The sequence below is a fragment of the Phyllobates terribilis genome, unplaced genomic scaffold, assembly GCF_046119375.1.
Source record: "Phyllobates terribilis strain yellow unplaced genomic scaffold, ASM4611937v1 Scaffold_5__5_contigs__length_657084704, whole genome shotgun sequence".
Lineage (NCBI taxonomy): Eukaryota > Metazoa > Chordata > Amphibia > Anura > Dendrobatidae > Phyllobates > Phyllobates terribilis.
This window is the reverse complement of record NW_027362765.1, coordinates 171,905,082-171,919,335: the sequence shown is the minus strand read 5'-3', so window position 1 is coordinate 171,919,335 and position 14,254 is coordinate 171,905,082. Positions and strand designations below refer to the sequence as shown.

The 14,254-nt window shown below is 42.2% G+C and overlaps 1 protein-coding gene across 1 annotated transcript in view; it reads right to left on the bottom strand.

Moving 5' to 3' along the window:
* FBXO47 (F-box protein 47) overlaps nt 1-14,254 on the bottom strand; it is a 139,137-nt gene that overhangs the window by 83,299 nt on the left and 41,584 nt on the right. Inside the window, exons 3-4 of the mRNA XM_073681116.1 lie at nt 6,405-6,481; nt 687-764 (exon numbers count right to left, since the gene is read on the bottom strand). Of these exons, the coding sequence (XP_073537217.1) occupies nt 687-764; nt 6,405-6,481 (155 nt within the window). The remainder of the gene's footprint in view (nt 1-686; nt 765-6,404; nt 6,482-14,254) is intronic.

The following is a 14,254-nucleotide window of genomic DNA, read 5'->3' as shown; positions in this document are numbered from 1 at the left end:
CATGTTAATACATAATACTTCATAGTTTTACCCAGATACTGAAAATCTGGACTAATAGCATGCCACTAAGTACTTTGTTATAGTCAATATTTTCCTGCTCATTCTTGGGATAGTACTAAAACTCAGCTGAAAGTGAAAACAAAACAAATATACTGTTTTCCCCTCATTAGGGAGTATAAACTTTTCCAGATTTCCACTCTGGGGCGATGCACAATAGTGTTTGCAGTTTTGACACTTTCAACTGGCTTGCCAAACAGAATAGCATTGAAATTTGCTTCTTACTTCAATGGAAAAAGACACATCACTCTCTGGATGTGGAAGATTGTGCATATATTTACAAACTGAGCAATGTCAAAATCAATTCCAGACATCAAGTGTGAAATATTTCTGTTCATAAAATAAAAATCTTTTGGGGCACATACAGTTGTTCTGTACTGGAATCTAGTTTTTAGCTAATATTATGATTTCCTTTCCATTAAGTCATTGCACATAAGTGAATGAATACAATTTAAACGCTCTCATACAGCATTTATTTGGTTGTGATTTTGTTTCTGTACTGTGTACATGCATGTGTGTTTGTTTATATGGACATGTCTCATCAACGCAATATATAGAAGTGCTGTCCATAACTGATAAGGATGATAAGAATGGGTTAAACCCTTTAATGTTAACTAGCAGAAACACACCTTTAAAAATGCACCGTAGCACAGGAGACCCAGACACTGTGTTGGAGATGGACAGGCACACAATTTAAAACAAGAAATCTGCAGAAGAAAACAAAGGTAAATTTCTTAGACATTCTAAGGGGCCCAAACACAGTAAGCTTCTGACTTTACATGACATGCAATCTTGTCATTCACTTCTGGATGCTATAATATTCAGGCATTCACAGTATTGAGGTACCATAATATGACACCATAAGAAGCGTTTAGCCTATATTTATTCAGCATTCACCCCCACATTGTTCCTCCCCCTGGTTGTCATTAACTATTGCTATAAATATTATGCACTTGCTTCCATTGTGGACTGATCTTGAAATTCCATAAAGGACTTCCAGGCAATGATACTTCCATAAAGGAATTTCAATCTAGCAAAAGTCTTCAAACAACTCATTTTTAGCACTGTTAATTGTCAGAGATAGATAACTGGCTTTAAAGTAATAGCAATTATCCAGATGCAAAATGACAAGAACTTTTCCAACATTATATTAAAATATTTTCTAACATAAAATATCCAGATAAAAATAAAGTGCTAGAGATAAAAAAAAAGAAAAAATATAATAATTTCACGTTTTACTTTGTAAATGAAAATACATTAAAGGGAACCAGCCACGTCCAAAAACTATATTTAATTGCAGATATAGTGGTATGTTGAAAATAAATACAGTTTGAGCCTTGTAAATCTTGGAAGTTTTAGTCTCCCTGGAGCCGCTCGCTGCCAATCATAGGAGCACTGCAGGGAACTACTATAGCCACTTCTGAATGTACAGTGAATAGCGTTGGATATATCTTTGGTGCAAACAGTGCAGTCGCACAGGGGCCCAAGAGGTAGGGGGGCCTACATCTACATCGAAAGCAGCTGGAATTCTGCATTTTGATGAGCTATTGAATTGCAAAGAGCTCATATATTGTTCATGCATAGGGGCCCTCTTCTGTTTGCGCCCACTCCTGACAGCACACTGTTATCATTCACCGGCACTTTGACAGTCTGCTCTGCACAAACATGCTGCACACACTGCAGAGGAGGCTATCGATCAAAGGGTTAGAAAGCGATTTCAGCCACACTCACTGTATAGTGGGTAGTGACTGTAACCGCTCCCTACACCGCCTCAATGACTGGAAGCGAGCAGCTGCAGATGGAATAAAACTTCATTTTCTCCCTGTAGCCACTGTTCTAGTAACCTGGCTAAATGGGATTTAAATGCTATTTACTTGCAGATTACCCCTATATCTGTAGTTAAATAATGTTTCTGGATGTGACAGGTTCCCTTTAAAGCAGTGTTTCAGTTTGTGAAAGCCCTTTTTTATGAAGATGGATTCCTAGAGCATAAGCTGGTCATTAGGTCTCCAAGGATAAGTTGGTGCCCAGGCAAATGTTCAATTTACCTGCAGCGCCGTCACAGGGAAAATGAAGAATTACATTTGAAGTCACATCAATGGGTAGTAATACACGGCTCAAAAAAATAAAGGGAACACTCAAATAACACATACTAGATCTGAATGAATGAAATATTCTCATTGAATACTTTGTTCTGTACAAAGTTGAATGTGCTGACAACAAAATCACATAAAAATCATCAATGGAAATCAAATTTATTAACCAATGAAGGCCTGGATTTGGAGTCACCCCCAAAATTCAAGTGGAAAAACACACTACAGGCTGATCCAACTTTGATGTAATGTCCTTAAAACAAGTCAAAATGAGGCTCAGTATTGTGTGTGGCCTCCACGTGCCTGTATAACCTCCCTACAAAGCCTGGGCATGCTCCTGATGAGGATGCGGATGGTCTCCTGTGGGATCTCCTCCCAGACCTGGACTAAAGCATCCACCAACTCCTGGACAGTCTGTGGTGCAACGTTGGTGGATGGAGCGAGACATGATGTCCCAGATGTGCTCAATCGGATTCAGGTCTGGGGAACGGGCGGGCCAGTCCATAGCTTCAATGCCTTCATCTTGCAGGAACTGCTGAAACACTCCAGCCACATGAGGTCTGGCATAGTCCTGCATTAGGAGGAACCCAGGGCTAACCGCACCAGCATATGGTCTCACAAGGGGTCTGAGGATCTCATCTCAGTACCTAATGGCAGTCAGGCTACCTCTGGTGAGCACATGGAGGGCTGTGATGCCCTCCAAAGAAGTGCCACCCCACACCATTACTGACCCACTGCCAAACCGGTCATGCTGAAAGATATTGCAGGCAGCAGATCGCTCTCCACGGCGTCTCCAGACTCTGTCACGTCTGTCACATGTGCTTAGTGTGAACCTGCTTTCATCTGTGAAGAGCACAAGGCGCCAGGGGCGACTTTGCCAATCCTGGTGTTCTGTGGCAAATGCCAAGCATCCTGCACGGTGTTGGGCTGTGAGCACAACCCCCATCTGTGGACGTCGGGCCCTCATACCACCCTCATGGAGTCGGTTTCTAACCATTTGTGCAGACACATGCACATTTGTGGCCTGCTGGAGGTCATTTTGCAGGGCTATGGCAGTGCTCCTCCTGTTCCTCCTTGCACAAAGGTGGAGGTAGCGGTCCTGCTGCTGGGTTATTGCCCTCCTACGGCCCCCTCCACGTCTCCTGGTGTACTGGCCTGTCTCCTGGTAGCGCCTCTGGACACTACGCTGACAGACACAGCAAACCTTCTTGCCACAGCTCGCATTGATGTGCCATCCTGGATGAGCTGCACTACCTGAGCAACTTCTGTGGGTTGTAGAGTCCGTCTCATGCTACCACGAGTGTGAAAGCACAACCAACATTCAAAAGTGACCAAAACATCAGCCAGAAAGCATTGGTACTGAGATGTGGTCTGTGGTCCCCACCTGCAGAAACACTCCTTTATTGAGTGTGTCTTGATAATTGCCAATAATTTCCATCTATTGTCTATTTGCACAACAGCATGTGAAATTGATTGTCAATCAGTGTTGCTTCCTAAGTGGACAGTTTGATTTCACAGAAGTTTGATTTACTTGGAGTTATATTCTGTTGTTTAAGTGTTCCCTTTATTTTTTTGAGCAGTGTATATGGACATGACGCGAGTCCCAAAGTGAGAAACACACTTTGCAGCAGCTCTTCACTCTGGATTATAGATGAGGGTCCTGATCAGGGACCGCTTCCCTAGAACTGACTTAACAAGATGTATAAAAATTTGTTATTAAATCCCTTCCTATATAAGGACATGAATTAACATCTCAGGAAGTGATCTGCACGTGTGGAGGGTGTAGTATCGGCGTCTCTGCCCCCTGACAGGCAAAGACGCCGCCCCCCTTACTGCCGCGCTCCCGGCTCGGTGTCTTCCGGCTCTCCTGCTGCTGCTGCTGCTGGCGCGCGCAGCTTCCCGGGCACTGTGCTTCCTAAAGAGTCCCCGGCCAATGGCCGGAGGACCTCTCATATAAAAGGCACCTCCTCCAAATTGGAGGTGCCCGTGCAAGGTTGTAGCTTTGTGTCCTAAACTCTGCTTCAGCCCTCAGGTCCCGTTGCCAGCCTGACTACCAGTCCAGTCTGACTACCAGTCCAGTCTGCCAGTCTGACTACCAGTCCAGTCCGCCAGCCTGACTACCAGTCCAGTCCGCCAGCCTGACTACCAGTCCAGTCCGCCAGCCTGACTACCAGTCCAGTCCGCCAGCCTGACTACCTGTCTCCGCCAGCCAAGTGTACTCTCCAGCCCGACGGTCTGCCTACGATCCAAACCCGCCAGTCTGTCTATGGGCCTGGCTTGCCTGCCTACCCGGAGAATGTACCAGTTACCTGCCGTGCCTATCAGCCAGCCTACCTGGAGGCTCCTACCAGTTACCTGCCATGCCTATCAGTCAGCCTACCTGGAGGCTCCTACCAGTTACCTGCCATGCCTACCCGGAGGCTCATGCCAGGTACCCGTGGGAGTCACCTGCTCTCATACAAGGACAGGCCCAGAGTAGCACCTGGTCCCTCTGCTCGGTCCTTCCCTGGTTCACGGAGTCGATTGAGCCGCCGTGCGACCTTGGTCAGTCCGAGTTGATACCTAGTTACGCCCCTCTGGTCCCTCCTTGCACCGCAGCACAGAGGTTTCACCACCCGGATCCGTAACAGAGGGGCTCAGGAGCTGACTTCTCTCAGCACGTTACACAGCTAATGCCAGCTATATTGCATAGCCAACAACTGTCTCTAACAACCACAGCACGAAGAATCTCTGACAGTGGTATTTAAATAGAAGGCATGTTGATACACATGTGCACCACCTCCTATCAGTCTCCAGACTCACATTTGTGGAGGACCGATGGGTAACAATGGCAGCTGGGGGCTGTACTCCATAAGAAATCAAGATTTTCACTATATACTACAGTATATAATACCGCAACACTGTGCAGTATATAGTACAAGTGATTGCAGGTTGAGGCTAAAAAATAATGTAAAAAACTAAGTTTTTAAAAATCTAGAAATTAAAAAAAAAAAATTCAAATCACTTCTTCTTCTAAAAATAAAAACAGGAAAAACAACAAACATATTTGTCATCACCGTCTTCATAAAAGTCCACTCTATCAAAATATCTAATTAATTAACCCATGCGGTAAACACTGCAAAGAGAAAAAAATAAAAAATGCAAGAATAGTGTTTTTCTGGTCACTTCACCTCCCTAAAAAATAGAAAATAAGCAATCAAAGCATTGAATGTAAGCTAAGCTGGTACCAAACACAAATGTCAGCTCATTGCACAAAAACCAAGCCCTCATTGTGCACCATTAACAGAAAAATAAAAATATTATGGGTCTTGGAAAATGATGACACCAAGCAAAAAAAAAATTTGGAGAATATTCTGAATTTTTTTTTATTACTTAGGTTGAAAAAAAAACCACCATATGTTTGGTATCGCTGTAATTGGACTGACCTAAACAATCAAGTTTCCAGGTAGTTTTTAAAGCATAATGAATGCCATAAAAACAAAAACAAGTACATTTCAGCACATTTTGATTTTTTTTAGATAGTACAGTAAAACAAAAGCGCAAAACAATTCCGTGGTCCCTAAAGGGTTAGGCTATGCAAATTGCACACTGAAATTATTAAAAATATTTTCAAAGAGTTTTTTGGAATTTTGATGGTCCATCCTTACTATCAATGTCCAGTGGAGGTCCAACTCCTGATACACCCCATGATCAGCTAATCAAAGATCTTTGATGGTCCAGGGGGAGGAACATTACTTCCCTTTCACTGATTAGCAAGCACAGCTCGTTAGACTTACAGCCCCATTCATCTAAATAAGAATAAGCTGCAGTATCAAGCAATAAACAGGATGTGGCACTCACCAGACTACTACAAGTACTTTAATCAACTGATCATTGGTGTTGCTGGGAGTCAACCCCCCATGAATCTAACATTAATGGCCTATCTGTGGCCATCAATGTTGTATTTTACATTACGAAGTGCATACATTATTAAATAAAGCACTAAGGGTACGTGCACACGATCAGTACTTGCTGCAGATTCCGCAGCGGCCAGATGTTACAGCATAATACTGAGACCCATGAGCTTTTCACTTTTTTACTGGACTATAAAATGCTCATCTTAATATCGGGATTATACAGTCATTCTAACAGATTTTCAAAGCAAGTACATCAGTCTCATCAGGTCTATGCGCTCTATTTAATAATGTAAACAGTTTGTGTTCGAATAGTAATTCTGAAACAAAATATTTGAAGGAAATGTTACAATAGTCTTACTTCAGAAACAAGCTTATGAATATACTTGAGCCTTTCTCTGGTGGGCAGTAGTAGTGTACACCTCTTAAACAATAAACCTGCAAAATGGAAAAATACACTGAATAAATCTCAGTAGATCAGGGTTATAAGGGTCAAGTTAATTTATATGAGTAAAGTAATCGTGTGCTCTGCAATAAAAGTTTAGATGTTTAATACATTTGTAAAATAATTACTTTTTCTTACTTGACCCATGTTGTTTTCCAGACAGATTGACTTTGGATATTATCCACATGGTGCAGAGTATATTTTTTCAAAATGCTGCTTTCAATCACTTGTGTAATTAAAGATCAACTTTAGTTTAAGCCCGCAAACAATGGGGTAAATTAACCTGTTAGCATTAGTTTACAAATGGCATCCACAGTATGATGACAACCGTGCTGACAATTTAGCAAGATTAACAAATAGATTGTTAATGGCCATGCAGTTTTTAAAAGTTTGGTAAATACATTCTTTTATATACTTCCCATTCATTTTTTGTCTCTCACTGTTATGAACTCAAGCAGAGCTTCTATGGTCAAACATGGTGCAATACGCTCCACTTAGCAGGCTTTCAATCTTTAACAGGGATCTGGCATTGGATGCAGAGGCCCCTAAGTTGCCTTTTTATAGTAAGGGTGCTTTCACATTGCGTTCAGACACCTGCTCGTTGGTCCCTTTGGGGCTTAGGTCCGAACTCCCTGCAAAACGGCATTCGGGCGTATGCACCAAAGGGGCCATAGACTATAATGGTACCAGCAGAATAGACTGTGTCTTGGTGTCCGTCTCCAGTAGGCATACATGCCTGAAAATGATGCACGTCAGAGCACATGTTTGCTCTGCCTACACCAGACACATGAACAGGTGCCTGAATGCAATGTGAAAGCACACTTAGGCATCCTTTAGACATTCATTTTTCATGTGTTACGGATAAAAATCTCCTTTTTATGGAGCAGTGCCTATATCGAATTCTTAGCCCTGCACACACTGACATTGCAGGAACCAAGAGCTTTCACAATGTAAGTTTGTGCAGATACCCTTTGATCCCCCTGTCCTGTTTGCCGCAGTGGCCGCCTACTGCATACAGGAGTGCACACCAATGCTGTCAAATGAGGGAGATGAGAGTGTGTTCTGACACAGTGTGCACTTGGCTCCTACAGTGTCAGAACCTACTTTCATCTGTGCTCCCATCAGTGTCAGACAACCACTGCTATGTGTTCCTATGTGCAGCAAGCAGCAGCTGTAGACAGTACAGGGTGGGGGGTCAAAGTGTGTCCTCACACACTGACATTGTGCGAGTTATCGGCTCCTACAATGTCACTACTTGCAGGGCTGAGGATACAATACAAACAGCGCTCTTTGGAGTGGTGTCAATCATAATGAAAGGAGTAAAGGATGATTATCGAGGGGGCGGAACCGTGCATCGAGCACTTAGCTACGCCAAGGGTGCACTGAAGCCCCTCATTTAAATATGTAATACAATTGTATTCAGATAAACCAAAATAATTAAAATCTGTACCACAAATATGATTTTTATACAGGCTAAGTCCCCTATATGAATGTAGAAATGGTTTAATTTCATTTTTCAGGGTGACAGACTCATTTTTGAATGAGCTCCACCTCTTTTTTTTTTTCCCCCAAACTCATTTCTAGTTTAGTGTAACTGTATACCATTAACAATTTCAATGTATCTGGTGCGTAAAGGAGTTGCCCCTCCAATAAATTTTTATTTTATTTGGACCCTCTTGTACATGGGAGAGTGAATCCAGCTATTGTGCAGGTCAGGCAATAAGAATCAGTACTAAAATATGCTTCTTCCCACCATCACTGGACATACAGTATAAGGTAGAACTTCTGAAAGGAAATAATTTTGTTAAAAAGTTATCTAACAAAATGAATAGTTTGTACAGTCTTTAAAGGAGAACAGTCCTTTCATGTAACTTTTCAGAATAAACAGTCCAATGAGTACACGTAGCTTACATTTTACCACTTTCTCTTCAATACGCAATATCTTTAATTTGCAATCCACTGAGCTGCTGGGAGGAGATTAGCTGCTGTGATCTCTGCCATATACAGTGCTTTGTGAAAGCATTTGGCCCCCTTGAACTTTTCTACCTTTTGCCACATTTCTGGCTTCAAACATAAAGATATAAAATTCTAATTTTTTTGGGAAGAATCAACAAGTGGGACACAATTGTGAAGTGGAACGAAATTTATTAGATATTTTAAACTTTTTTAAAAAATTATAAACTGAAAAGTGGGGCTTGCAATATTATTCAGCCCCCTGGAGTTAATACTTTGTAGCGCCACCTTACAGCTGCAAGTCGCTTGGGGTATGTCTCTATCAGTTTTGCACATCGATAGGCTGAAATTCTTACCCATTCTTCCTTGCAAAACAGCTCAAGCTCATTGAGGTTGGATAGAGGGCGTTTGTGAACAGCAGTTTTCAGCTCTTTCCACAGATTCTCGATTGGATTCAGGTCTTCACTTTGACTTGGCCATTCTAACACCTGGATACATTTATTTTTTAACCATTCCATTGTAGATTTTGCTTTATGTTTGGGATTATTGTCTTGTTGGAAGATAAATCTCCGTCCCGGTCTCATGTTTTGCAGACTCCAACAGGTTTTCTTCCAGAATGGTCCTGTATTTGGCTTCGTCCATCTTCCCATCAATTTTAACCATCTTCCCTGTCCCTGCTGAAGAAAAGCAGGCCCAAACCATGATGCTGCCACCACCATGTTTGACAGTGGGGATGGTGTTTTGAGGGTAATGAGCTGTGTTGCTTTTGCGTCCAAACATATCGTTTTGCATTGTGGCCAAAAAGTTTGATTTTGGTTTCATCTGACCAGAGCACCTTATTCCACATGTTTGGTGTGTCTCCCAGGTGGCTTGTGGCAAACTTCAAACGAGACTTTTTATGGATATCTTTGAGAAATGGATTTCTTCTTGCCACTCTTCCATAAAGGCCAGATTTGTGCAGTGTACAACTGATTGTTGTCCATAGGACAGACTCTCCCACCTCAGCTGTAGATCTCAGCAGTTCATCCCGAGTGATCATGGGCCTTTTGGCTGCATCTCTGATCAGTCTTCTCCTTGTCCGAGATTAAAGTTTAGAGGGACGGCCGGGTCTTGGTAAGATTAGCAGTGGTCTGATACACCTTCCATTTCAATATGATCGCTTGCACAGAGCTCTATGTGATGTTTAAAACTTGGGAAATCTTTTTGTATCCAAATCCGGCTTTAAACTTCGCCACAACAGTATCTCGGACCTGCCTGGTGTGTTCCTTGGTCTTCATGATGCTCTCTGCTCTTGAAACAGAATCCTGAGACTATCACAGAGCAGGTGCATTTATACGGAGACGTGATTACACACAGGTGGATTCTATGTATCATTACCAGTCATTTAGGACAACATTGGATCATTCAGAGATCCTCACTGAACTTCTGGAGTGAGTTTGCTGCACTGAAAGTAAAGAGGCCGAATAATATTGCATGCCCCACTTTTCAGTTTTTAATTTTTTTAAAAAGTTTAAAATATCCAATAAATTTCGTTCCACTTCACGACTGTGTCCCACTTGTTGTTGATTCTTCCCCAAAAAATTGGAATTTTATATCTTTATGTCTGAAGCCAGAAATGTGGCAAAAGGTAGAAAAGTTCAAGGGGGCCAAATACTTTCACAAGGCACTGTACATCAAACCACACAGAGAGGGATTTATGTTTTTCCTTCCTTAGCACAATGAGACAAGCCACAGCAGTATTGAGGACATTACATAGCTCTAGTGACCAGTGTTGAAATTAATCAAGCTCCGTAGTGAGGTATCTCAGCATAATCTCTATGAGTCTCCCTCTAATTGTTTCCGCACTATGCTCCTCACTCCTCCTCCACCCTCCCCTATTTATAAAGTGTAATGAGCTTCTTCACATGATATCACATGTGTCAGTCTGTCTTGTCTGAGCAAGATGGATTTGAGCAGTTTTGTTTTATCTTCCACAGTGGATGGAAAATTTAAGAGGCGGAGTGAGGAAGAATTGTCTAATATGTGAGGAAGGAAGCATATTTCTCTGATAAGATATATTAAAGAGTTTCTTATATTCACCTGTTTTGTTGATTAATGAAAACAATGTTGAAAGTACAATTTCCATTTAACACTGATTTCTGGTATTAATTCACAGGCAACAGCAACATTTCCAGGAACAAGCAAATAAAAAACAATGCCAACATGAAACAATAAAACTATTCTTGTCCCTATTTTTGTGTGCATTAAAAGAAAACTGTTAGGAAAATGTCCAAGAAGTTCCTTTTGTGCTTTCATGGGCTAACTGCCACATAATTTGAAGCCTAAAGTGAAAATCCATGTTAAGGACAGTGTTTACTTTTACAATGAATTAAACTTCATAGGACTAGATTCATATAGGCTTTTTGTTTTCAGATATTTTTTTTTGCAATTAAATAAACCCAATAATTGATCCAATCCATTTTAAGGGCTCTTTTACACGTCTGTGTTTCCAGTACGTATGGTGATAGTTTCCACACGTACTGGAGACACAAATACACACACAGATCCATTCAAATGAATGGGTCTGTGCACATGTCAGTGTGTTTCTACGGACCGTGTGTCCATGTGCTCCACACGCTGACATGTCTGTTTTTTTGCGGATGCACGGTCCGCAAAACGTCCCACACAGATGACATCCATGTGTCACGTACCGGCGCTACAGTCAGCGCTGTTCTCAAGCGCTGGGTGCTGACACTTAGGACAGGTGAGTATATGGATTTTATTATTTTAATCATATTTTTACACAGGGACACTGCAGGAGCAGACTACTACTACCCTTATCATTGGCCCTGCTGGTGCTGATCGCAGCGCCGGCAGGGAACCATGATGAGGGCAGTGTTCAGCACACGGCGCTTTTGAACAGCGCTAACTATAGCGCTGATTCTCAGGCGCCGATCCGTGTGATCCTGATGCGGCACACGGGCAGCACACGATTTCCACACGTGTGACACACACAGACACACGGGAAACGGATATCTCCGGTACCGTTTTTTCCGGTACCGGAAATATACGGATGTGTGAAACCGGCCTAACAGAAATAATAAATATACACCCAAAAGCTCATTTTTAATCAGCAGACATCTGTCTTGGATAGAAATGAATTGAATTCCACATATTGATTGTCAAATCTATTGGGTCTTTTGTTTAAAGATACACAAGTGCCTCATTATTCTTTTTTCCTCATTTATTTTTTGTTTTAGTTTGTTTTTACTTTGTTTAGTGTAGAAAATGAACTGTTGCTGCCCGGAATCCATCAAGAAGCAGGTTACCAATATTATAACTGTACCTTGTGTGAACATCTATTGGTAGAAAAGTTTATTAAGTTTCTTTTTTTTGCAGTAAAACCCCCATCATGCCCACCGAACTCCTCCCCCTCTTCACCCCCCAAAAAGCTCTCTTTATTCTCCACCGGTCCCCAGGCCTGCTCTTCCAGCAGAAACATAATATGACTGCTGCAGTGGTGAACATATCATTAGTATGTCCATACAATCAGAAACAGAGAAAGATGGAGGGGAATGGGCATGGTTGGTGAGGTTTGTTTGTTTTCATTTTTGAATGATGGACGTTTGGTACAAAAAAAACCCCAAACTGCTAGACAACCTCTTGTAGGGTTTTGTACTCACTCGGCTGCGGTTGAGGTAGGCACACAAAGCGTTTTCCTCAGAGAATCCAAACTGGTTTATTTTGACAGCACAAACCGCTCATTAAGCAAACAAAAAACAGCTTTTTCCGGCACAAAAAGATATAACAGAACCAAACTCAAAATAACAAGTCCATATACCGTACGGCCTCAGCCATTCAAATGAAGTGCTTTTCCTGCACTTCAACAGGTCTGAACAGCCCATGCAAGGCCTGCTCACCTTGCAAAACACACACAGACTGACTGAGACAGGCGCAGCTGTCTTAAATCAGGCCTTTCAAGACCTGGACTGGAGGTAAGTGAGCAGCTGATCCCCCCCCCCCCCCCCAGCTCTTTTAGCTGCTCGTAAAACCCAGCCCTATAATCCAGGCCCATTAAACGCCTCTCAGCACTATGTGTGCTGGAGCCTGCTTTTCCGAGTCCTACATCACCAAGGCTTGGCACCTTGGGGACACATACCTCCCATCCACGACCTGTCCGGCTGCAACCTTACACTCTTTAAAGAGGATCTTTCACCCAATTGTTCATTTTGATCTGGACACACAATGTAATAGCGGCTGCACAGTGAATTAAAACTTTTTTTTTATTTCACCTCTCTGTTGCGGAGATATTGGCAATCAAAGTATTTGGTACTTAATGAGTTAATTTTCGTTAAGTCCAAGTGGTTCTAATCAGATAGTTTTCACTGGATGCGTGTACTTCTTCCCCTTGTATGGCGTTGCCCAATCATAAGAACAGCAAGAAAAAGATGACACCTCAATAACTTAGAGCAGGTCTCTCATAGTATAAGACCTATAAATTCAGACAGCCTGAGCTCCCGGTCTAGCCTCCTGCATAATAAGAAAGTGTTGGTAGAGCACAGATGACTAATATCTGATCCCAGCAGTTTGTGTAGGGGAAGGGGCAGCACAACTTAGTTTAGCTGTGTCACATTACAAACCTAAATCCGAAATCAGTTCTTCTCTTACCTCTTCCATGTTTTGGAGCCCCTGAGTTTTGACTTAGGTACTGTAACATAAACACTGCTGTGAAATGCTGCATTCACACATTTGTGTGTCGCAGTCTGTGATACATAGACCGGACAGATGGTCTCCTGACCCAAACTAAATATCTGTACGGAAAGTATTCAGACCCCTTTACATTTTTCACTCTTTGTTTCATTGCAGCCATTTGGTAAATTCTAAAAAGTTCATTTTTTTCTCATTAAAGTACACTCTGCACCCCATCTTGACTGAAAAAAAAACAGAAATGTAGAAATTTTTTCAAATTTATTAAAAAGAAAAACTGAAATATCACATGGTCTTAAGTATTCAAATCCTTTGCTCAGACACTCATATTTAAGTCACATGCTGTCCATTTCCTTGTGATCCTCCTTGAGATGGTTCTACTCCTTCATTGAAGTCCAACTGTGTTTAATTAGACTGATAGGACGTGATTTGGAAAGGCACACACCTGCCTATATAAGACCTCACAGCTCATTGTGCATGTCAGACCAAATGAGAATCATGAGCTCAAAGGAACTGCCCAAGGAGCTCAGAGACAGAATTGTGGCAAGGCACAGATCTGGCCAAGGTTTTAAAAGAATTTCTGCATTACTCAAGGTTCCTAAGACCATAGTGGCCTCCATAATCCTGAAATGGAAGAAGTTTGGGACCACCCGAAGTCTTTCTAGACATGGCCATCCAGCCAAACTGAGCAATCGTGGGAGAAGAGCCTTGGTGAGAGAGGTAAAGAAAAACTGTGGCTGAGCTCCAGAGATGCAGTAGGGAGATAGGAGAAAGTTCCACAAAGTCAACTATCACTGCAGCCCTTCACCAGTCGGGCCTTTATGGCAGAGTGGCCCAATGGAAGCCTCTCCTCAGCGCAAGACATATGAAAGCCCGCATAGAGTTTGCTCAAAAACACATGAAGGACTCCCAGACTATGAGAAATAAGATTCTCTGGTCTGATGAGATGAAGATAAAACTTTTTGGTGATAATTCTAAGCGGTATGTGTGGAGAAAACCAGGCACTGCTCATCACCTGCCCAATACAATCCCAACAGTGAAACATGGTGGTAGCAGCATCATGCTATGGGGGTGTTTTTCAGCTGCAGGGACAGGACGACTGGTTGCAATTGAAGGAAACATGAATT